The sequence below is a fragment of the Schistocerca cancellata genome, chromosome 2 (genome assembly GCF_023864275.1).
Source record: "Schistocerca cancellata isolate TAMUIC-IGC-003103 chromosome 2, iqSchCanc2.1, whole genome shotgun sequence".
Classification (NCBI taxonomy): domain Eukaryota; kingdom Metazoa; phylum Arthropoda; class Insecta; order Orthoptera; family Acrididae; genus Schistocerca; species Schistocerca cancellata.
The window spans coordinates 263,957,798-263,983,341 of record NC_064627.1 but is presented as its reverse complement, the minus strand read 5'-3'; the positions used below and the strand labels follow the sequence as shown (position 1 = coordinate 263,983,341).

The following is a 25,544-nucleotide window of genomic DNA, read 5'->3' as shown; positions in this document are numbered from 1 at the left end:
CTAAAACCTTCTTGACAACTTGGGGTGCAGCACCGCCTTGGCTCCGTCCCCGGATCTGCCTGCTCCGTGACCTTTGTCAATTTCCCAAGGATGGTACCCCTACACTTATTTATCGTCGGGCATTTGCTGCTCTCTGTGCAGAAATGACGGACGCCACATTTATTTACACAGACGGCTCGAAAACATCGTTAGGTGTAGGGAGTGCCTATATCGTTGGCGACACCCCAAATCGCTTTCGGCTTCCCGATCAGTGTTCGGTTTATACTGCGGGGCTTTACGCTGTTCTCCAGGCTGTCCACTACATCCGCCGCCATCAGCGGATACAGTACGTTATCTGATCAGATTCTCTCCTCAGTCTCCAAGCTCTTTACCCTGTGCACCCTCTGGTCCACCGGATTCAGGACTGTCTGCGCTTGCTCCACCTGGGGGGCGTCTCGGTGGCGTTCCTCTGGCTCCCGGGACACGCTGGTATCTGTGGGAATGAGGCGGCCGATATAGCGGCCAAGGCTGCAGTCTCTCTTCCTCGGCCAGCTATTCAGTCGCTTCCCTTCACCGATCTACAGAGCGGTTTATGTCGCAAAGTTGCTCATTTATGGCATGCGCATTGGTCGACACTTCCCCGTAATAAATTGCGGGAAGTGAAAGCCCTTCCTTGCGCTTGGACCTCTTCCTCCCGAACGCGTCGTCGGGAGGAGGTAATTTTAGCTAGACTCCGGATAGGGCACTGTCTTTAGCCATCAACATCTTTTAAGCGGTGATCCTCCCCCACTCTGTCCCCACTGCTCTCAGCTGTGGACGGTAAGACACCTTTTAATTGAATGCCTCTATTTTAATCCGTTACGCTCCCGTCTACAGCTATCGCCTGATCTATCGTCGATTTTAGCAGATGACACGCGCTCAGCCGACCGCGTTCTCCAGTTTATTAGTGACAGTGAAATGACGTCAGTCATTTGAAGCTTTTTTTGGGGCCAACCACCCCCTTTCTGTAGTGGATTTTTAAGCATTCCTTCTACTTTTAGTTTCTCCAATTTTATGACTTTGTTCCCATTGCTGCTGGTTTTCAATTTCGGTTTTTTACTGTCTTAAGTCACGGGCAGGGCGCTAATGATGATAGAAGTTTTGTGCCCTAAAACCAAAAACAAAAAAACACTTACATCCAGAAAGAATTGTTGTGGGGTAAGAATCACCTAACTAGCAAAGGGGTGGGTCTGGGTGAAAATATGCAGATTTTACTCATCCAGTATTTGAGAATTAGTGCACTCAGGCACTTGCAGCAAACTTTACCCACAATTTTAAACCTTTATGAAACTTTCCTTACTGATACCCCAAATGACAAAAGCAAAAATGTTTACTGCTTATAACATTTTTGCTGCTCCAGCAGTAAAACTGTGACACCAGGCACAACATCATGAATTCACATTAAATGCATCTTTGCTAATAACTCTATTCCCAACACATTTGGCAGACAGAATTTATATTGGTGCTGAATGTACCTACAAAAGTATATAATTGTATGGCACGTAAGTTACGAGATACGAAGGAAGGAAGAGGTGTGTGTGTGTGTGTGTGTGTGTGTGTGTGTGTGTGTGTGTGTGTGTGTGTGTGTGTGTAAAGCAAAGTTCATTATCACAAAATTAATCTTAAAGTACTCAGTGTGTTTAAAATCATTATTAATTAGGAGTATAGTGCTACATAAGTCCTCACTGTCTTCTGTGTCGCTGTATAGCATTGGTTCTGAGAAACATTCTTAGTGTTCAGTTACTTACAATGTGTGTTTCTTACTATTGAGTCCTGATACCACCACTTCGCAAAGATGAAGTACGAGGGTCAGTCAAAAAGTAATGCCTCCTATTTTTTTTCTACGTTTAATTGTCAGGAAATTTAAATGCAATTACATAGGTTGAAAACCACAACATTGAGGATCATTTTGTCATTTTTCAATGTAATCTCCGCCCATCTCTACAGTTTTGGTCCATCTTTGAACAAGGGCATGTATCCCAGCACGGTAAAAATCACAGCTCTGCTTCCTAAGCCATTGACGCACGGATGTTTTGACGGCCTCCTCATCTTCAAAATGAATCCCACGATGAGCTTCTTTTAGTGGCCCGAACAGATGGAAGTCTGATGGTGCCAGGTCAGGGCTGTATGGGGGATGAGGCAAAACTTCCCATCCAATTTTGACAATCTCGTCAGAGGTGTGACGACTGGTGTGTGGTCTTGCATTGTCATGCAAAAGAACATCTGCCATTGATTTTGTTGGGCGAACTCGCTGAAGACGTGCTTTAAGTTTGTTGAGGGTTGTGACGTATTGAACAGAATTTATTGTGCATCCCTGCTCCAAAAAATCAACCAGAATCACACCCTCTGTATCCCAGAAAACTGTTGCCATAACTTTCCCTACCGATCGCACAGTTTTGAATTTTTTCTTCCTCGGCGAGCTTGTGTGACGCCACTCCATTGACTGCCTCTTTGATTCGGGTTCAAAAAAATGCACCCATGTTTCGTCCCCGGTCACAATTTTTTTCAGAAACTCATCTCTCTCCAAACGGAAGCGCTGCAAGTGTTGGGAGGCTATTGTTTTCCTTGCCTCTTTATTCTGATCGGTTAACATTCTTGGAACCCACCGTGCACAAACTTTTGAGTACCCCAATTGTTTAATAATCGTGATCACACTGCCTTTACTAAGAGAAATAATGCGACACACTTCATCTGCAGTCACCCGACGGTCACCACGAATGATGTCATCAACTTGCTGAATGTTGTGTGGAGTCACTGCACTCACCGGCCTGCCGCTCCGCTTTTCGTCAGTCAACGGTGTTTGCTCTTCAGCTTCCTTACAACGACGAACCCATCGTCTAACAGTGCTGACATCCACTGTCACAACACCATACACCTTCTTCAGTCTTTCAGGAATGCGTATGGGCGTTTCACCTTCTGCATTCAAGAATTCAATCACACAACGCTGTCTCAAACGAACATCGATGTCGGCCATCTTACAAACTTCTGCTGTGCTGCCACCTGTTGACACAGAAAGTTACTACTGCAGTGGATTGCAGAAGGTGGTTTGAGGAATGGCGCCAAATTCAAATTTTTCACTTAACTTAATTTCTTTAAGTAGAAAAAAAATGGGAGGCATTACTTTTTGACCGACCCTCGTACAATGTAACGTAGTTCTCTTGATACAATGTCATTGTACTACATTAAGCCGTAGAAACACCCTTAACTGCTTAAAGTAAATAAATTTACTAGTTACCTTATAATGATATTCTATTTAATGATGTTGACAGCAGAATTAATTAGCTAATGACTTCAAATCAGAAAATAAGTAATAGTAAATACTGCAACGGAATTACTGGCCATATAATACATAGTTAGTTACAGTTAATCAGTACCCACTACTCCCCAAGAAGACAATTAACTAGGCAGAGGTGATGTTGCCTCCATTGTTCTGGTAAATGCTTCCTTAATAGTACATAGCAATGTTGTTGTGGTCATCAATCCTGAGACTGGTTTGATGCATCTCTCCATGCTACTCTATCCTGTGCAAGCTTCATCATCTCCCAGTACCTACTGCAACCTACATCATTCTGAATCTGCTTAGTGTATTCATCTCTTGGTCTCCCTCTACGATTTTTACTCTCCGCGCTGCCCTCCAGTACTAAATTGGTGATCCCTCGATGTCTCAGAACATGTCCTACCAACCGATCCCTTCTTCTAGTCAAGTTGTGCCACAAGCTCCTCTTCTCCTCAATTCTATTCAGTGCCTCCTCAATTCTATTTAGTGCCTCCTCATTAGTTTGTGATCTACTCATCTAATCTTCAACATTCTTCTGTAGCACCACATTTCGAAAGCTTCTATTCTCTTCTTGTCTAAACTATTAATCGTCCATGTTTCACTTCCATACGTGGCTACACTCCATACAAATACTTTCAGAAACGACTTCCTGACACTTAATTCTATACTCGATGTTAACAAATTTTTCTTCTTCAGAAACGCTTTCCTTGCCATTGCCAGTCTACACTTTATATCCCCTCTACTTCCTTCACTACTTCAAGTGTCTCATTTCCTAATCTAATTCCCTCAGCATCAGCCGATTTAATTCGACTACATTCCATTATCCTCATTTTGCTTTTGTTGATGTTCACCTTATACCCTCCTTTCAAGGCACTGTCCATTCTGTTCAGCTGCTCTTCCAAGTCGTTTGCTGTCTCTGACAGAATTACAATGTCATCGGTGAACTTCAAAGTTTTTATTTCTTCTTCATGGATTTTAATACCTACTCTGAGCTTTTCTTTTGTTTCCTTTATTGCTTCCTCAATATACAGATTGAATAACATTGGGGAGAGGCTACAATCCTGTCTCACTCCCTTCCCAAGCACTGCTTCCCTTTCATGTCCCTCGACTCTTAAAACTGCCATCTGCTTTCTGTACAAATTGCAAATAGCCTTTCGCTCCCTGTAGTTTACCCCTGCCACATTCAGAATTTGAAAGAGAGTATTCCAATCAACATTGTCAAAAGCTTTCTCTAAGTCTACAAATGCTAGAAACGTAGATTTGCCTTTCCTTAACCTTTCTTCTAAGTTGTAGGGTCAGTATTGCCTCACATGTTCCAACATTTCTACGGAATCCAAACTTATCTTCCCCAAGGTCGGCTTCTATCAGTTTTTCCACGGACCTCGGGGAAGATCAGTTTGGATTCCGTAGAAATGTTCGAATACATGAGGCAATACTGTCCCTACGACTTATTGTAGAAGAAAGATTAAGGAAAGGCAAACCTACATAGCAATAGTAAAATCCTTTATCAACTATGTGCTCATATTGGAACAAACTATGGTAACTACTATATTTCTTACAATTATCAAGCAACACGTAACTGCAAAGCAGACCTAAAGTACTTAAGTTTCAGACTTCACCTAAATAGTAACTATCATGCAGTTTTCAGTTCATTATCCTTCTTAAAATATTTGATTTAGTGTCATCAATCATTAGCACTGCAAACTAGAAACCATTTCACTAAATGATGATTTTTATGAACAAGGTATAATCATTAACACATCTGCAATCTAATTTTTGATGATAATTGACTCATAGTAAGATTAACCATATAACAGATCTACAGATGTGTAGTTCAAATGTCCACATATCAAATTAAACTGCCTAGAAGCATAACACAAAACTCTCTCAACATGTCTTTTCTCATAGCTGAAAATGTCAGTAATTCATTCCATTAAAACATTGACAAAATTTCCTTTATAAACTTTTACATATTGTAATTAGTAATTTCCCATAATAACAGCTGAATCAATATACTGCATATTATTTCCTAGCATTAATTTAGTGTATGCTGTAATTATTGATTAATTAGTGCACCTAATCACATCTCTCAGTATATACCATAAAAATAGCATAAACATTTTACAAGAAGTATTTAGAAATATGAGGGTGGTTTACTAAGTCCGGTAAAAATGCAAGAATAATGTATGTTTCATAAGCAACTTGCTGTAGTACTTGACATAGTCTCCTTTGAGGGCTATACACTTAGTCCAGCAATCCTCAAGGTTTTTCAGCCCATTGGAAAAATTCTGCAAAACACTCACTGACTGCAACTATCATTTCCTTATTTGATGAAAATTTCTTCCCAGAAAGGCAAAGTTTCAAGTTAAGGAACAGGAAGAAGTCATTTGAGGCTAAGACTGTCCATTGAATAGGGGGAACAAGGAACCAATTCAAAACCCATTTCATAAACTTTCGTGATTTTTATTACTTAGTGTGGATTGGTGAATTATTCTGCTGAAAGAGCACATTCTTGCCTGCCAGCTTTTTCTTTCAGCCAATGCATGTTTTAAATGATACATCAATGAAACATAATAGGGTCCAGTTAAGGTTCTTTCTTTTTACAGCTGGTCTATGAGGATTATTCTTTGGGAATCCCACAAGACAGTGGCCATCCCCTTACTAGCTGACAAGATGGTCTTTGTCTCCTTTGGTGCACTTTACTAGTCTTTGTCCTTTGTTTTGACTGCCGTTTGTCTCTAGTGTGTGCAGTTGATCCAGATTTCGTCAAGTAACAAATTGGTACAAAAATTCTTGTGGATGGTGATTAAATGTGGCCAGACGTGGTGTTGAAATGTTGTGCTGGATGCAGTTTTGGTAAATTGTGAACAATTGCGACACCTATTTCGCACACAGCTTATTTATAGCAAATTCTTGGTGCAGTATGTCAGTCACTCAGTAAGGTGACTGCAATCTCATGAATTTTTATTTGGCAGTCCTACATTACCATATCATGGATTTTATCAATGGTTTCCTTTGTGGTAATCTCAATTAGATGGCTGGGCCTCATCTTTGGTGCTTGTCTGATACTGGTTAATTTCATCAACCCAAAAATAAATGGCCTTCAATCGGCATACAGTTTGTGAGAACATCATCCAATTACATTTTGATTTGTGTGACAGTCCAACCCTGCAGATGAAAATGTTTAACAACAGCACAGAACTTGGTTTTCTCCATTTTCAATTGTAGCGACACTGGCCAATTCAGATGAATATTAATGGTGAACTGTCCACTGTACATTGGTGATGTAAGTCTGCCTGGATGTTTGCTATTTTCAGTAAATATAACCCGTACACTTTGTTATTAGTCTTCATTTATTCCACCAGTTAAACACATTTCTAACATCTAATAGACTGCCTGCCTTAACTATGGCTAAAACTGCAATAACTTTGCGTAAAAGGGAAAAATCTCTGACAGTTTGAACACAGGATGTGTTGCTACAAAATGTGGTGACAGCCTTTAATAAGCAAAATTTATATAGCAGAACATTTTTGGATTGCAAGGTAGGGAACTATGTATCATAAACAATAGTAGTTTTTCCTGCTAACATTCTACCTTACTCTTTGACCAATATTGGCAAAATCATGTAGACAAAAAATTTTTAAGCATTTTTAACACAAACTGAAGGTGCCACAGTATGTTCTGGAAAGTAGTTTTACACGGAACAATGTTAATTTGAAGTTTAATGGCATAGTGTACAATACAATCGCAGTGTGACTGATGATACATTGAAATTAGAGAATGGCCACTGTTTATAGTTCAGTGCAAAAGTTGATGCAGCTCTGATCAATATCTCACATGCTATATTATTGCTAAACAATCAGATTTATTCTTTCTTTCTTTCAAGAAATGTTTCCAGATTGTGGGGACACAAAACATCAAAGCAACACAGAACAGTAAAACTAGTATTATTTCAGTAGGTATACATTTTAGCACTAAAAAGCACTCCATCTTCAGGCTACAAGTGGCCCATCGGGACCATCCGACCGCCGTGTCATCCTCAGCTGAGGATGCGGGTAGGAGGGGCGTGTGGTCAGCACACCGCTCTCCTGGTCGTTATGATGGTTTTCTTTGACCGGAGCCGCTACTATTTGGTCAAGTAGCTCCTCAATTGGCATAACGAGGCTGAGTGCATCCCAAAAAATGGCAACAGCACATGGCTGCTGGATGGTCACCCATCCAAGCGCCGGCCACACCTGACAGTGCTTAACTTCGGTGATCTCATGGGAACTGGTGTATCCACTGCGGCAAGGTCATTGCCTATACATTTTAGGTTTATCCACAAAAGACTTTGCACTACTTTCAGTAGCTGCACTGTCTGATTTCAAGTCTCTTGTATATCAAATTTCTAAAAATTCTGCTGGTGAATACAAGCAATGATCTAATAACAATGTCCTCTGTTTTGTACAAAAAAGGGTGAACAATGATGTGAATTTCACCTGATGTGGAAGACTATTGTAAATTTGTATATCACTGTTTATTGTGCAAGTTTTGTAGGCTGATGTCCTTATTGACTGGACATGAAGCTTTTGCTTTTGTCTTGTATCATAATTGTAGGTATTAAAATTTCCATTTATGTCTCTTAAGTTCTTTCTAACATACTTACAGATTTCTAGTATGTACATACAGGGAAGAGGGAAGATCAATGACTTTTGAAAGAGGGGTTTTGTAAAAATCTGTTTGTCGAATATGTTGCATTGCTCTTACAGTTCTTTTCTGGGTTAGGGAAAGGAGTGAACCAGGTGGTATATTACCGCAGAATATAATTCCATTCAGTAGGATGTTATGAAATCAAGCAAAGTAGGCAATTCAGACAGTGCTAAAACTTTGTTACAGGGAGCAACCATAGACTGTAACATTTTATTTAGTGTTCCATTTGTTTATATTTGTATGCCATTTGAAGTTATGTTTGAAGCTTTGGGAATAAAAACTTTGTTTCCAGGGAAATGAAATTTTGTTAGTTTAACACTGAAGTTGCATCATCCATATATTTAGCTGTGTTGTAGTTTTATTTACAGCTGATTGTAATAAGGATACTTGAAATGAATCTGGGGAAGTAGTGGGTGGATTATTTTCTATTAAAGTGTTTCCCAAGCACATTCATCATGTGAACTGATTTGTTTTAAACTGATGTACAAAATTTTCCATTTGTGCTGATCTTTGTCTAGCCATTTAATAGTTAAGAAAGCGAATCAGTTTCTGAAATTAGCAGTTGATTCCAAGAAGAAAATGTTGGTCTGTAAATGTCAGTTGATGGTAATATTCTGTTAAGTTTTAAGTTATGCCGTTTTCTTATTTCCATTTGTTCTGTGGGGGTCAACATTGTTCTGGGGGTTGAGGCCATTTTAGTGGCAGTTGCTGGCTGAGTGCCCTTCCTCATGCTGCCATTCCACCAAGGTTTGAATCTGTGTAATCCTATCTGCCTGCACATATAATAAGTCTGTCTTCAGGTGTGAGAAAGTTTTCTAAATGCTTGTGTAGTGTCAATCAGAGATTGTACACGAGTACCAGTGTGGTATTTATCTAGTTGGATGTGAGAAATTGCCAGGCTGGCTAGCTCACTCACAGCCCTTGTCATTAATCTGTTAGGCAGATTGATCTCAGTAGGTTCACTTCCTCATACCCTTTAAGTGGTATTTTAATGTGCTTGGCTATACAGGTGAGTATGTTATGTATGGCAACATCTGAATAAATGCAATTTATGCATGTCATTGGCAACGTGAATAGTGCAACATTGACACTGGCGCTATAGACAAGTCCAAAAATGAGGTGATTGTCTATAGCAAAGCATGAACTGAATTTATTCAGTTGGACTCATTATTAATCCAATAAAAATTTTTGTTACTTAGTAGGCAGCCATGTAGCCAGATATTTAATAGTGAAACACAGTTATGAATGCCAATCTATATTTTTGACGTAGTCCCAAATCTGAAATAAGTTAATGTATTTTGTAAGTGTAATAAAAGATATACACCAACTACAAATAAAACTTCATAGTATTTACCACCTCCTCCACAATGTAATTAATCACTTCGAAGAAAATTACTTTCTGTTCAGATCCATTACTGTTGATCAAACGTGGGTGAATTGATAAGTACTAATTACTTGAGACAAATTTTTGAAGAAAGGTTAAAAAGTCTTGTTCTGAATTGTAACTCATTGTATTTCATTCATGCACATTTGAACATTTCAGTAAGGTGTACATCTACATTGTAAACCAGCCTGTGTACGATTGATAATTTGTGTATTCTAAGTATCTGACAGAAGTAATAGGTAAATTAAAGATCAGTTTTTAATGTTTATATGTAGCAAATTACTGGTGCAAGACCAGTATTAAATTCAAAAATCATTTCCTTGAATAGTGGGAAACATGTTTCATGTGTGAAAATAGTCCAAAATTATATTTATCATACAGTGTGAATATTAATTTTATAGTTTAAATGTAATTTGTGCAGCGTTCACAGCAGAGAGAAACACACTGAAAGAATGATTTTCTTCTACCCAACTCCATTGTAATCCTGATAAAACATAGGAGCTAATTCTGAGGTCAACTAAAGCTGTAGAAAGTAAACCAGAAAAATCATGAGGCTTTCACGTGGATTACAAATTAAACTGGGAGGAACATACTAGCCATGTCTGCAAAAGAATAGCATAATGTGCTATATCATGTGGAAATGGACAGATGCAGTCAGCTGAGTATCTGAATGTGGCTCGTTTTGACCTATTTTAGTTGCACATCTCCTACAGCATACAGTACTGGTAAATGGACATTCCAGTCACGTCAGTGAAGTTATGAAAATCTGAAGCTCAATAATCAGAACAAGCAGCAATATACAACCCAAGAAACAATTCTGACCCTTCTGTATTTGGTTCGAGGTACTGGACATTGTAAACCTATACATCTGTACAGCATTGCTTTGTTGAAAAAACTTAAATGAATTGGACACCAAGAGAATATACACCTTCACAACACTAGATGCAAACTGGACTTAAATATACTGAGACACAGATTGATGTACAGCAAATTTGCATAGCATAGCATAGCATATGTAAAACTTTAGTATGCTTCCAGTATCTTCTCATGGTTTCCTTGTATTATTTTCAGAGTTGAGATTTATGGCTGCTCACTGAAACATCCATTTTACATTATGGTAGAACTATTTGAAATATTTTCAGCATTATGGTAGTTTCTTATGTTTCTAAAAAGTAGAAGTAAAAAGGAATTCCGTTTAAAAAATATTAATTATTGAACTTATTTCTCTGTAAGTGGTTAGTGGCGAATGAAGAATTCAATACTTTCCTGTATTTCAGTTGTTGTTACGCTGGATTTGGTTCCCAGCACCACCACCAAATTTGCCGTGGAGGGATCCAGTGCTCAAAGAAAATGAGAAGGCAGCACTAACTGCTCACTATTATTTGAGAGGGCCTCCACCAGATCCTTCTAATATTCAGTGCATAGAGGGTAGATGGAAGAAGGATCCATACTGGAGATGGATCCCATCAAATGTGAGTTGTAAAAGTGTTTTTCTACAAGTTTTTGTTTGCCTTGAATAATGGTGGTAATCAGTACTCACCTCATGGGCCAAGGTGAAAATGTGGCTGGTTGTGAAGAACTGTTTTTGGGTAAAAAATGGACTGTATACTCTTCTAGTCATGTTTCTTTTCGGCTGTCAATAGTAGAAGCTATGCATCCACTAGAGTTATGATTCTCAAAGATTGGAAAGTGACACATTTACAGCAACTACAGCCTCTTCATTCTCAACAACATAATTGATAGCTACACAATGGTCTGCATGTGGAAATTAAAGTCTGTGAAATGCCAAATCTGTAGGAAAGTTTGCATGTTACAATAATTTACTCTTCAAATCCTGATTCCTCATTACCATACGTCTGTTCTGGAAGAGAATTATTTCCTTTTTCCTCCAAAGCTCCTTAAGTTTCTTTCACTCAGTTGGCTTGCATATTATCTGCCAGTTAATGTTTTAGCCTTTCAAATCAATTACTATGAAGAATCCTTTTGAATATCAGAAAACATTGGTCATAATTTTTCTGACAAAAGAAATAACTTGACTTCTTGTATCTGGTATGAAATGAACTAAAGCCTCAATCACAGTAACAAATTGGTGCCCAACACCAGCTGGTTTCTTTTTAAAATAATTCAGAAGTCCCTAAAAATTAGTTCCCACACTTTAGTCCACATTCAACAAATACAGTATAAATCTTTTACAAAGTTATCTCACAACTGATTCTTCAGCTAAAATGTAGAATATACATTTGTTGACATACTGTCTTGGCTATTTCACATACCTTTCAGTTTTTGTCTAATTTATTGTGCATTTTCTTCTTTGGTTGCCCTTTGACTGTGAAAGCAATCCATTAAATGCCATGAAAATAATGGGCAGGAAGTTCTGATTGAAAATTAAGAGTTATTTAGAAATAAAGGAGATGACTCACCGAAAGGCAGACGTGCTGCATCATTGATAGGCACACAAACGAAAGGTATGGAACTTGGCTAGCTTTTGGAATGCACTTCCTTTTTCTAGCTGTAGGAAAAACACACACATGCACAAACCTGTCTGTTTACTGAGACACAGCACTTCTGCCTTTTGGTGAATCCTCTCCTTTATTCATAAATATGAGGGCTATGCCAAAATTTTTTAGCAGAATGTGTGAAAAAAATGTATTTGCGAAAAAACGTTCACAACTTTTCAAAATACTCTCCATTAGCATGTGTACATTTTTCCATTCTCTGAAACCACTTAGAAAATGTCAGTCCAGCTTCTTTTGGGATGTCACTTAGTGCACTCTCGTACGCTGCAATGGCCTCTTCATCTGATGAAAACCGCTGCCCTCGAATTTTTTCCTTAGTCTCAGGGAACAGAAAGAAGTCACGGGGGCCAGGTCAGGTGAATAGAGGGGATGGGGTAACACTCACACTTTTTCCTTCTCGAGAAAGTCCATTGTTCTGGCAGCCCTGTGCGCAGATGCATTGTCGTGATGATGCAGCAGAAGGTGGCCACAATTGGACTTCTGATGCTGTGACTTCCATGTGGTGATGACTTTTGGAAGACAATTGTTCACATACCGTTCAGCATTGACGACGTGTGTCAAAGGTCACAGAGGTGCCCGAGCTTTGGGAAAAAAGTTGCCACCATCTTTTTTCCAGAGCTCTGACTTCGTCGAACTTTTGTGGATGGTTCCTCCCCTGGAAAGCACCACACAGAAGACTCTCTCTTCGTTTCAGGGTCATAATGGTAGACACAAGTTTCATCACCTGTGACAATATTGTAGGTGTCTTGGGACTTTCCTCCATTGAATTTTTTGAGCATGAAACAACACCAGTCCACTCGCGCCTCCTTTTGGCTTTGTCAGGAAATGTGGCACCCAACGGGCACATCTCTTAGTAAGGCCTAAGTGACTAGGAACGTTGGTCTGTGCTGCTGTTGATCAGATATTTAGGGTCCCTTCAATGTCACAAAATGTAAGATGTGGATCTTCTTTGATCATTTTCCTCACAGCATCAATGTTTTCAGGAGTAACAGCTGTTGTTGGCCAACCGGGATGAGGTTCGTCTTCAATTGACTGCCGACCCCTCAAAAACTCGCGAAACCAGTTTCCAACTGTGGTCCTAGAAGGGGAAGTTTCACCAAAATCACACAGCAAAAAAGAATGGCATTCTTCAGCACTTAAACCCTTTTTATAATTGTTAAAAATCATGGCACGAAATTCGCGGCATGACAGCTCCATCCTGCACCGTCTCTGACTCAGCACTGCCTATGCTTTCTTACCGTGCTGTGGGGGGATCACCGCTAGCCAGGGGCTGTGCGCGCACGTCCCAAGGTCGAAAAACACCACTCTTTCGAATGAAAACAACCCCATTGTCCTCTGCCTTACTGTTTACGGGCTGCTAAAAACTTTCGACATAGCCCTCATAACTCTTAAATGCCTTGAAAATTCAGTTGCTTTAAAGAAATGTCATTTGATGTAGAAATTAGTTTACTGATTTTATAATCTTTGGGCAAAAGGCCAAAACATACAAAACAGTAAGATAGTGTGCCACATTAACAGAAAATAGTGAGAACTTTGTATGAGGAAAAAATGTAACCCTATTTTTAATATTTCAACCAGGAAGGGATTTCCATTTGGGGTTAATGCACTGCAATAGAAAATTGCTTTCATAAAAATCAGTTTTTAATAGGTTTCTTAAGTTTGTTCTCTGAATTTTCTAACTTTTTCTTAGTTTCACTACTATCTGATACTGATGCTGCTTCTCTCTGTCTCACTTAACTTACTTTACTTACTTACCTCAGTATTTTATGTTGCAGGGGGACGTGAGTGAAGGTGGACATTGGTATGAGTTGCCAACACCACCAGAGCCAGCTCAGGGAGCTTGGTATCTTGTTTGGCCTGCGGAGTTACCAATGAGTAGTTCCCCTTTTATTCCTGGTCATGGCACATGGCTAACAGGCACATACTATGCTAAGAACAATTTGATGCCTACAATGCTATTACCTCAAAAGAACTTACCACTCATGTATATGTAACTGAAACTTTCGAAGACGATGCATTTCAAAATTAACATTGCCATTGTGCAATGTCCAGTTCAAAAGATGTGTACAAAACTTAGTTACCTGTGTTGCACAGTGTGCTTCTCAGAGAAAGCTTCATTCTTTGTTATTCAGAGAATTTTATGAGCTACTGCTAAGGTTTTGTCCTTGTGTTTACTATTTAACACCACTAGTAAATGGAAGTTATGTAATTGAGCAATGTATCATTTATAGCTGTGAGTTTGAATCATTGAATAAGCAGCAGGCATTTGGAATGGGCATGGGAGTTTCTATATTGTAGTAATATTTTCTTCTGATTGCTGAGCTAAAAATACTCCACAAAAATTGTGTGTTTGCTATGTGTTTAAAGTAAAGGCATTGATGTACATGAGTGAGACTGTTTAAGCACAAGTATCCAGGTAAAGCAGATTTATGCTGGCAGTTTTCTGTTACCTCTTGTTAAGTGTTTACAGTTAACATATTTTAAAATAAATTGCCTTTATACACCAAAAATTTGTCATGTATAGAAAATCTTAATAAAGTGGAGTTGTAGTATATTTCTCCTGAATCCTTAGAAAGAAAATGACAATCTTGTCTGACAAATGGTTGTCCTGTTATGGAATGCAACAAACTCAAATATTGCCTTGGGGTTAATAAAGGAGTTGGACCATTGCTTTATACCCATCAGTACTGGCAGCTGATTAAATTTACAAAAAAAAAAATATCTTTGACTTGAATTAATCGGATTTCAAATGACTGCCTCATTGTTGTGGGAAGTAAATAGTATTGCAAAACTGTTGTAAACCTGTCTTTTTTTTTTAAAAAAGTAAAGCTATATTGTTCAGTCAGTTCTTTGTCAAAGCATTCACAATGAGGTACTGGTTGGTTAGGAAACTTGATGTTTAACTTAAAGTAAGGTTAAAGATGGGTGTTGTGGTTCAACATGCTTAGTCCACTGCTCTCAGATTTTATTTATAGAGTCCATTGCAAAATTAGTTGATGTAATTAAGATTATTATAAAAACTTGAAAACTGTTTACAAATGAAGGTATGAATGTGAAACTCCAGTGACCCTGACTAGATTACTGTGTGTTGGTTTCAGTATTGTTAGTGTTACTGTATATTAGTACATATTTTATGAAATGTATAGATTCATGTAGTGATAGAATTTCATCCTTGCTATGCAATCAAAGCTATTGTTAAAATTCATACTTCATTTTGTTAATGGGAAACATACAGTTACAAAAAATTGAGGAAGAGGAATGAAATTGGTATAGTTTCATAAGTATCAGCCTGCAAAAAGTGCTGCATGTTAACTGAACATAACATAAAAATATAATCCACTGTAACTGGCAAGTTCATATAAGCAGGAAATCGTGCAACTCAACAGAAATAATATAGTAAAGAATGTTAAGCATATGGAGCTGTCAAATAAGATTATGATGATTCAAAAACTTAATTTTGTTTTTCACTGAGTAAATGAGCCAGCAAACAGTGTATAAACTTTAAACAGATTTAAGGCTGTACTATGGAATTGTTTTAAATATAAAAACTGTTCCAGAAAACCTTTTCTCCAAGACAACACATTCCAGATTTTCAACACTAACATTAGTAAGTGGAATACCATATGTAGAAACAAAATATTAAACTAGGGAAATACTTTCGTCAATTCTGGAGACAGTAAATGTCACAAAATATAATAGGTGTTCCCAATATAGTATGCTGTACTGTGATTATAATGGTAGAGGTGTGTGTGTGTGTGTGTGTGTGTGTGTGTGTGTGTGTGTGTGTGTGGTAAAAAAAATAATGTAAATAATGTACTATTTTGGCATTGTAAATTTTGTGATGAAAAATCTGTAAATAGTTTGTGATATGTTTTTACAGAATAGTAAGTGTATAGTAAATGTAAGATGCATAAATTATTTATGGTGGCATGTTTTGTGCAATTTCTGAAATGTGAATCATAATGTCCTTTTAAATTTAATGTTTGACGAGACAAGTAAGACTGAAAGAAGTTGTCAAAGTTGATATAATCACTATGTATTGAAAACTGATAGTTATAAATTTGAATAAAGGCACTGAATGTTAATATGACAAGTGTTTCAAAGTCATTCTCAGTCTGTGGATTAATTCCAACAATGTTCAGAGATTACAGCCTTATTACATTAATTAATCTGCTCAACACCTTAATTTGTGACTAAAAGTAAATCTCTTACAGCCGCATTCTTCTGTCTGACTTCCTGTGCCTCCATTTGTGAATGGTAATAGGGAAAACAATGCTCAATAAACTTCTGTTTGAGCTTGGATTTTGTCATGTTGCATTTTCCTTTAGTAATTTATGGTCTCAAATTTTGACAAAGTCTGAAGCATAATGCTCCTCTTGCCGTGTAGGATACTGAACCTCGTTCAGCATCTCGATGATGCTGTTACATTGATTACATGAAGCCACAAAATGTTGAAATCTGTTATATACATTGAAGTCTTAATATCTGGTATGTTTTAATTTGTTGTTTCTTTAGTTTTGTTCTGTGTTGCACAATCAAAATTGTGCATACCTCTAAAGTCTAGTACAGTATTTTGCACTCAAATAAGACTGCGGGCTATGGATTTCAAATTCATTGCAAGATGCAGCACACAATGCTGAGAAAGTGTACAAACCTGTATGTAACCCAGTGTTTCAGTTATTTATTAGCATCAGTTTATCTGAACCAGTAGCATTCTCCAATGCGTCTTGTTGTGGCACACAACCAGTGGTGCAAAGACTTGTCAATGTAGCCATAGTGCATGCATGAAGATTAGATTAGTTTTTCATTCTATAGATCCGTGCTGAAGAGATCCTCGTGGATGTGGAACACATCAACATTTTTTAAAGCTGAAATAACAATACTAATAGTATGAATATATACAATACATAATTTGTTTCTATCAAAAAATTTGTCAATGGAGTAGGAGTTGGCCACTAGTCTTTCAGGATCCTTTTAAACTGATCTTTATTTTTAACTAACTTTTGTGTATTTGCTGGCAAATTATTGAAGATGAGTGCTCCCGAGTAGAGGACCCCTTTTTGGACTAAAGTGCTTTTAAGTCCTTTTGCAGATCATTTTTGTTCCTGGTATTGTATGTATGAACTGAGCAGTTTGTTGGAAAAAGAGATATATTATTTAGGACAAATTTCATTAAGAAGTAAATATACTGAGAGGCAGTAGTTGGTGTACACAGTTCTTTGAAGAAGTTTCTACAGGATGTCCATGAATTTACTCCACAAATAATATGTATTACATGCTTCTGGACTCTGAAAACTTTTGACTTGAAAAGTTACCCCAAAATATACCATATGGCATTATGGAATGAAAGTAGGCAAAGTATGCAAGCTTCTTCATTTTTATGTTGCCTACATCAGCTAACACTTGAATTGCAAATACAGATTCAACTGTTTGGCTCTCTCTGCCTGCATGTGGTTGGCCATTGTCATACAATTCTGTTTGCTATGGCTCAGCTGTAAGATTGTCCTGCATCAGCTGTTTGCCCACCCTGTCCTAGTATGCCCATACTCACAACTCTTTTTGTGAAACATGGTGCCACAGCCATCACAGCATTACTTACATTTCCATGCTGCAAGCCTGTCCTACTATTTCTTGCCCCCCCCCCCCCCCCTCCTCTGCCTTTCCATTGGTTGGTCAACTGGGTGCCATCCACACCTATATTTGGTTTACAGTTTTGGACAATTTATTTTTTTACCCCCGGCACTTTACACACCTTTTCATTCTAAACTACATGGTCCTCATTGTTGGATTTGACCCTACATTCTACATCAAAATTTCACGGAAGTGCAGATCATGCCGGGAAGATCTTCCAGTACAGTGTATGTTCCACATTTGTGCACATATCTTTGCACCCTTACTAATTGGCAATGGCAATACACACACAAACCAAGACAGTAGCCATCCCATCCCACTGAGGGGTGACATCACGTACCTGCATGGTGGTATCACCCTAACCACATAGGGATCACACTATTGGTAGTTTTAACTGTCCATCACTTCCTGATGGAATGCTCATTTTTTAACCATTTACATTCCCATTTGGGTTTGCCATCTAATTTATCGGCCATTTCAGCAAATGACGCATGGGCTGTCGACTGCATTTTACTTTCTATCTGCCAAATCAACATGGTGAAGGCCATTTAATTTTTAGTTTTGGACCTCTGTTTCTGTATGGTGTTTTTTCTAGCATTTTTCCACTTGCCTGTTTCTAGCTGTCTTGTATTATGTCAATTGGGACTGATGTGTAGTTGTTTGTTTAATTCCTCTCTGTCTTCATGTTCTCTAGTTTTGACTTGGGTGCATATGATCCCACTTGTTTTTTGTGCCCTAAATCAAATCAAATCAAAACAAAACAAAAAACATTTGGTGCCTGAACTGGAAACTCCCCAGGTGAGTCATGGAGTACGTGCCCATTCATGGCTGGGTGGCACTGTAACAGCTGACTCGTACATGTAATGGATTAAGTTTTCTTTTGCTGGTGGGAAGATGGCCCCAGCAGTTTCTTCTGAAAAGGAAAAAAACTTACTGTGTGGGGAGCGATGGCCCCCAAAGTGTTTCCTCCTTGGCTATGCTGTGGGAGGAACATAGAGCTAAGAGACAATACATAGTGGTGAAAGCACTTACAGATTTACCTCAAGAACTCTGATGTGAATCTTGATTGTCTTTATTCCCAAAAAATTGATATTCAGGATGTGTGATGTCCAAAAACTGGTTCAAATTCCTCCTTTCCCATTTGAAATTGGATGATTTGATTCCAAACACACAATAAGAGGAGGAGAAATGATAAATTAGCACCCAGTCATGAAATATAGGACATTCTTAGTGCAAACTGTTGGGACATACTACACATCTTCTGAATGAGACTATTGAGGAAACTCGTATTAGTTTCAGAGGGAAATGTGCCTTCAAATTTCGTATCCTAGAGAGAGAGAGAGAGAGAGAGAGAGAGAGAGAGAGAGAGAGAGAGGAAAAGTATGGATTGAAGACGGAATCACTTTGCAATGCTCACACATTTTATTTTTGCTGTGGGATACCCTGCGTAAGCAAAAATAAAATTCAGAGCAAAGGCTCACTTCTTTTGTAAAGTGTTATGGTATTTGCCTGTATGAAAACATAAATACTGATCACAATGTAACAGCTGACAACTGGTTTGCATTGTATCAATTGGTTGAGGAGGTTACTGAACATACTCGCTTTTGTTGGCAACATGTGGGAAAACAAAAGAGAAGTAACTACTGTATTGCTTGTTGTGAAATGATTAGAGCCTGTGACATCAAGATTTGTTTGCCAGCCTCACAAATTATTCACCACCACCTCTGAAAAAAACAACAAAAACATGATACTTTTATCCACAATGTGTGATTCAGAAACCATAAATCCTGGTAAACACACATCTGACGTGTTGATTTCTGTAATTTGATGAAAGGAGTTGATTGTTTTGACAGAATGTGTTACACTTACACAACAGAAAGGTGTTCTTGTTGGAGGCCCAAGTAATATTTTTAATGCATACTCAATACAACGGTTGTAAAAAATTGGATTTTAATCGCCTTAGCTGAAAGTAAATTGTTTTGAAGATTTTTTGAAAAATCTTGCATACAGTTTGGCTAAAACTCATATGAAGTTAAGGCAAGCCAATGTGAGGATTAGGAGAACCCATTGTCTTGAAATAGACAGTTCTAGGAACTAAAAAAGATACCAGTTGCCCAGTCTGTGGTCTGCCACTGCTTGAGAAAATGAGATGCCACATGTGTGACAAAAAAAAGGAATAGAAACCCAACAAAACATGCACCATATGTAACCATCCAATTTGAAAAGAAAATGAAAAATTAAGTTAATCATGTTTGATGTGCGACACAACTGATTTACAAAAAGAATCCAGGAAAATTGGATCTGTGATGGAAGTTTGCAATATTAGTTTGTTCCCATTTTTATAAGTTTATAGAACGGTCGAGCTTATAACTCTTTCTAAGTCCAATTTTTATATAGTCCACATTAATTTTCACTTCATCTCTGAGAAGGTAATTTCCAAGAAAGTTCCAGTTCTATTCAAAGTTTGCTCAGGGTATGTTTGGTACCAATATCGTACTTCAAGTTTACATATTTTTCTACATCTGATTTTGATAATCAGTATAGTTGCTTGTAATTCATTTTTGACAGCAAAACCAATAAACAAGCATATTACATATAACTTCTTAAAATATTACTGGTGTAGGATGTAGTAATTACATTAAGCCAAACATTTAAATAATTTAAGTCGATCCAATTAACATGTTTATAGTCCAGTGTCACTGCCTGTTTCTGCAACATCCACATTTTCCATCACTACACTAATATTTGCACTACCCACTGCACTATTCCCTATAGATATATTTTCATAGAATTCCCTGGCATTATCGCATATTTCAGTGAACTTCATCAACTCGGTCATACCTTGAGTGTTTTCTGTACTGACATGATTCATCATTTTCATTTTTTGGTCTGCATCCATCTCTCTCAAGGATTTTTGCCCTCTCTTGAGGATCTCTACTACAGTTGCCTCCCCACAACATGTACTCATTTATCTGATGGAAATTTCAACCTTGAAGTTGCAATGCTTCTTTGCACTAAATGAAATGGGCTTTAGCAATGCTGAAAGGCAATTTGGACTTCAAAGTATGATGTTTTGATGACTGTCTGATGTGATTATGTGACACTGGCACCAGAAATGTGAGTCGGGTCATGGCAGACCCCACTTTCTCCAAAGTATTCTGTTCTCTAACATGGGTGACAGAGTGTTAAGAACCGTGCTTACTATAAAAGAGCATCAGATGGAGTCTGCCTACAGTGAACACAGGCTATTTGGTACATCGTTGGAGGCTGTGACTGTTTGTGGAAGTAAGTCTCTGGGTTTTACTGTCTATAATTTGTATCTCCCTCTCAATAGTGAAGTGACTGAGTGTCTGTGAATGCATTGTCTGCACTGACTACTCGGCACCCTCACCCTTCCTAATTTTCGGTAACTTCATTACCCATAATCCTTTCATGGAATGGTGCCAAGTCCAGTGGCTGCAGCAATGTTATCAAAAACTTGCTCACAGAGCTCAATCTTGGTCTCTTGAAAGTTGGCGCCTTCACACATCTCGTTGTGACATGTGGCTCTTACTCAGTCATAGAACTTTGTTTGTAGCCCTGGTTTTCTCTCCTACATCCTGATTATCCTGTCTGTCCCTCAACATTTCAACTGGATGTCCACCCAGATGGCCTCTCATTGATGCTGACTGAACCTTCACCTCTGCAATCACATTTAGCACCCTGACACATGAGGTATCAATGTGGCTGTCCCACAACCACAACCATCCAATCGGCAGCTGACTTGATCTCTTATTTCTTGGGAATCCCCCCTCCCCGTCAGAACCAACTCCGAAATCTCTGTGGCTATTAGAGATTTTAGGTGGGCTGTCCAATGCCATAAGCAACGTCCATCAATGGAGCACCTTACTGTCTTTAAATGGCACTGTCCACGGGTCTGCCACATAGTAAAATGACAGAAACAAGAATGCTGGGAATGGTACATTACTATCGTTGGTCCGCATACCTCTCCTCCTCAGTTTTGGGCAAAGATTCAGTGCCTCTAAAGACACCAGTCCCTCATAGATGTACCTGGTATCTCCTTGAATGATGATGTCTCCTGTCCTAGACACTGTTACTGAACATTTTGCTCTGCATTATGCTGATGCCCTACATCTTATCTGAACTATCATGCGGAGCAAAGTCACTTACCTTCCACTACACACCACCTTAACATAACCCAATGTGTCACAAAATACTTACTCATAAGCTCACACTCAGATCAGAGGTGATGCAGGATGAAGATAAACTGTCTCTTGGTGGACGAGTGGCTGCAAACAGGAGTGAGATGGCAATGGGGTCAAACTGAGATTTTTCAGGTCTCTGTTGTTGGAGACAGAACAGAATATGCTTACTAGATTCTACAATGAATTAGCAAAACAAATGGCTACCCTGCCCTATAACTTTATTAGGATTTGGGTGTGCACAGTAAGACATGGTACCACAGACCACAAACTATGCAAGTGCCAGATTCTATCACTCTAACTGGTACCCTTAGGTTCAAGTACTCATTGCAATGAAAATGACTTATTTATGATGTAAAGCAGTAACCCTAGTACATCGGGCAAGGATGTAAGGTGGAGAATGATCTGAACAGGAATAGGGAAGGGGGTTGATAGAGAGAGAGAGAGAGGATGAGATGTACGGTGAGGAGGTGATGGGCAGAGAGAGTGAAGAGGAGGAGATGGACCAATGGATGTGCACATTATATGTGACATACATATATGCAGGTGACGCTGTAGGGAAAAAAAAACTAGTCTGTCTATATCTATATCTTGATATTCATAAAGTTCAGAATGTGTGTTTGCATCTGGGAACTTCTCCCAGGCCCCTGGACCAAAGTGCACCAAATATGGCACACCAAGTCCTTTCCCAAAAGAACCAACATAGGGGGATTTATAATGCTCTTGATCTGCTATTTATGGGTATGCAGACATGCATAATTTTGTAGTCCCTGTCATATAGACTGCACTACGTGGTAACTGTGTTGCGTGGGTGTACTATCGAGCTGCCTTATCAACCCTTGTTTGCAGGGCAACGTAAAATTCAGGGGCAAGAAATGGTTTTCCAGTCCATGATGTGTAGGCTGCCCAGCACAACAGGCATGCTGTGTCGGAATAGTATCAGCCTGTTTTGCATGGCAGTTTACATGTCATGGGAAAAAAGGGGTTTCCAAGACCGTGGTATATAGGCTTTGCTGCACGATAGCCATGTTTTGGGAGTAGTACCAGCCCACTTTATCAACCCCTTTTGCAAGTGTTACATCGCAGATAATTAGGCCCTGGTGATGTTTTTATACCACACACACACACACACACACACACACACACACACACACACACACACACACACACACCAAAACCAAGGAGGGAGAGAGAGAGAGAGAGAGAGGAAGTAGAAGTAGGTGGGCAGGGGAAGGGTGGCAGAGGGAGATGTAAAGACAGAGAGAGAGGAGGAAGAGGAGGTGGACAGAGAGAAGAGAAGGTGGAAGATGGGATGTAAATGAGAGGGGTGGGTGAGACAGACAGAAAGAGGGGAAGGGATGGACGACGAGAGGTGGGAGAATGAGATGGAGAGAGAGGGAGGTGAGGAGGTGATGAGCAGAGAGAGAGAGAGAGGAGAGAAGAGGAGAGGAGGAGATAGACAAGAGATGTGTAACATCTTTCCCCAAGAGAACCAACATAGTTGGGGGGGAGGGGGGGGTTAATAACACTCTTAACTCTCCAGAAAGAGATTCTCACTCTGCAGCGGAGTGTGCACTGATATGAAACTTCCTGGCAGATTAAAACTCTGTGCCTGACTCGAACTCAGGACCTTTGCCTTTCGCGGGCAAGTGCTCTACCATCTGAGCTACCGAAGCACGACCTACACCCGGTCTCACAGCTTTACTTCTGCCAGTATCTCGTCTCCTACCTTCCAAACTTTACAGAAGCTCTCCTGCGAACCTTGCAGAACTAGCACTCCTGAAAGAAAGGATACTGCGGAGACATGGCTTAGCCACAGCCTGGGGGATGTTTCCAGAATGAGATTTTCACTCTGCAGCGGAGTGTGCGCTGGTATGAAACTTCCTGGCAGATTAAAACTGTGTGCCCGACCGAGACTCGAACTCGGGACCTTTGCCTTTCATGGGCAAGTGCTCTACTATCTGAGCTACCGAAGCACGACTCATGCCCGGTCTCACAGCTTTACTTCTGCCAGTAGAGCACTTGCCCATGAAAAGCAAAGGTCCCAAGTTTGAGTCTCGGTCAGGCACACAGTTTTGATCTGCCAGGAAGCTTCATATCAGCACACACTCTGCTGCAGAGTGAAAATCTCATTCTGGAAACATCCCCCAGGCTGTGGCTAAGCCATGTCTCCGCAGTATCCTTTCTTTCAGGAGTGCTAGTTCTGCAAGGTTCACAGGAGAGCTTCTGTAAAGTTTGGAAGGTAGGAGACGAGATAGTGGCAGAAGTAAAGCTGTGAGACCGGGCGTGAGTCGTGCTTCGGTAGCTCAGATGGTAGAGCACTTGCCCGCAAAAGGCAAAGGTCCCGAGTTCGAGTCTCGGTCGGGCACACAGTTTTAATCTGCCAGGAAGTTTCACTCTTAACTCTAATATTTACAGAGATACAGACATGCATTTCTTTAAGCCCCTGCTGTTTAGGATGCCCTGCTTGACAGATCTGTTGTGTGAGAATTGCACTGACCTGCATTATTGACCTGTCCTGCAATGCAACCTTCACATCAGGCTCCCTTTAAGCAATCAGGTAGGCAACCCGCCATACAGGGATATCTTATCTCCATCCAGCATAAGCCCATCCATTCCTGTCTTTCTGCAGACAACAGCATGTCGTTTCTGAGGTGATGACCATCAGTACAGCACAGAAAGCATGCTGCATACATTGAAATTACACACCCGGAGATTGCTCCATGTCTGTAATTACTGGCTCTTAGTGCAGTCACATACCACTTTTTTCATCCAATGTGAAATACCTACATGTTTCCATCACCAATGTACTTATGCCCAAATGCTACATTCATTATGTCCTTGGCAAGGATCATGTACTACACTGCATGATGCGGCTGAATGGCACTGACATGTCCTAGCATCAGATTTGAACAACCATCACAACTCCCCTCCTACAAAACATGCAACATGCTAAGATGAAAGCACATCCCAATAAGTCAAGTATGTCCCTCTGTCTAAAGCAAAATAATGTTAAGTGTACAGGAACATCTTGAAGACATGGAATGACATCATGCTGCAACATGCAGTGTGTTTATGTCTGCCAATGACTGGGCATTGAGGTTTCAGTTGCTAACACATTACATGTCCCACTCACAAGCACATGAGACTCTGCTACAGCTTGAGACATGCTTAAAAAAATGAGACATCATCAGGCAGAGGTGCATCCACATCTCATCATGCTGACCTATCATTACAAAGCAGTGGCAGAACACACACATAAAAGACTGTTGTGATTGGTGAGCTTTCGGAGCCAGTGGCTCCTCCTTCAGGCAGAAGGGTTGAAGGGAAAGGAAGAAGGGCAAAGGAAAAGGACTGGAGAGGTCCAGGAAAAGGGGGAGATTTTGGGAAAGTCACCCAGAAATGTGGGTCAGGAGAGACCTACCGTATGGGATGAGAAGGAAAGACTGATTGTTGGGGACTGCATTGGATGAGATTTGAAAACCTGAGAGCTTAAAAGTGGAAGACAGGGTAATATGCAAGACAGAAATTACTACTAAAACATCATACACAAGTTAACAAGAGTGAGTAAGCTACTCATAAGTGCATCGTACATAGCGGAAGTGGGAGGGGGCGGTGAAAAATAGATGGGAAATACAATGAAAGATGTAGGAAACTAAAACAGAGAGTGGTTACAGTGAAGAAAAGCTGAGATGCAAGAGATGAACATAAATTAAGGCCAGGTGGGTTTTCATTGTTATATTGACCTATCATTACGTAATTTATGAGACATGTGCTGAGATACTAATTGTTTGTGTGGGTGAAATGTCAGCAGTATGTTCACACTG

The 25,544-nt window shown here is 39.5% G+C and overlaps 1 protein-coding gene across 1 annotated transcript in view; it reads left to right on the top strand.

Moving 5' to 3' along the window:
- Window positions 1–15,950, top strand: part of LOC126161606 (uncharacterized) — a 291,084-nt gene extending 275,134 nt beyond the window's left edge. Inside the window, exons 4-5 of the mRNA XM_049917557.1 lie at window positions 10,646–10,840; window positions 13,660–15,950. Of these exons, the coding sequence (XP_049773514.1) occupies window positions 10,646–10,840; window positions 13,660–13,878 (414 nt within the window). The 3' untranslated portion in view covers window positions 13,879–15,950. The remainder of the gene's footprint in view (window positions 1–10,645; window positions 10,841–13,659) is intronic.
- The last annotated feature ends 9,594 nt before the right edge of the window (window positions 15,951–25,544 follow it).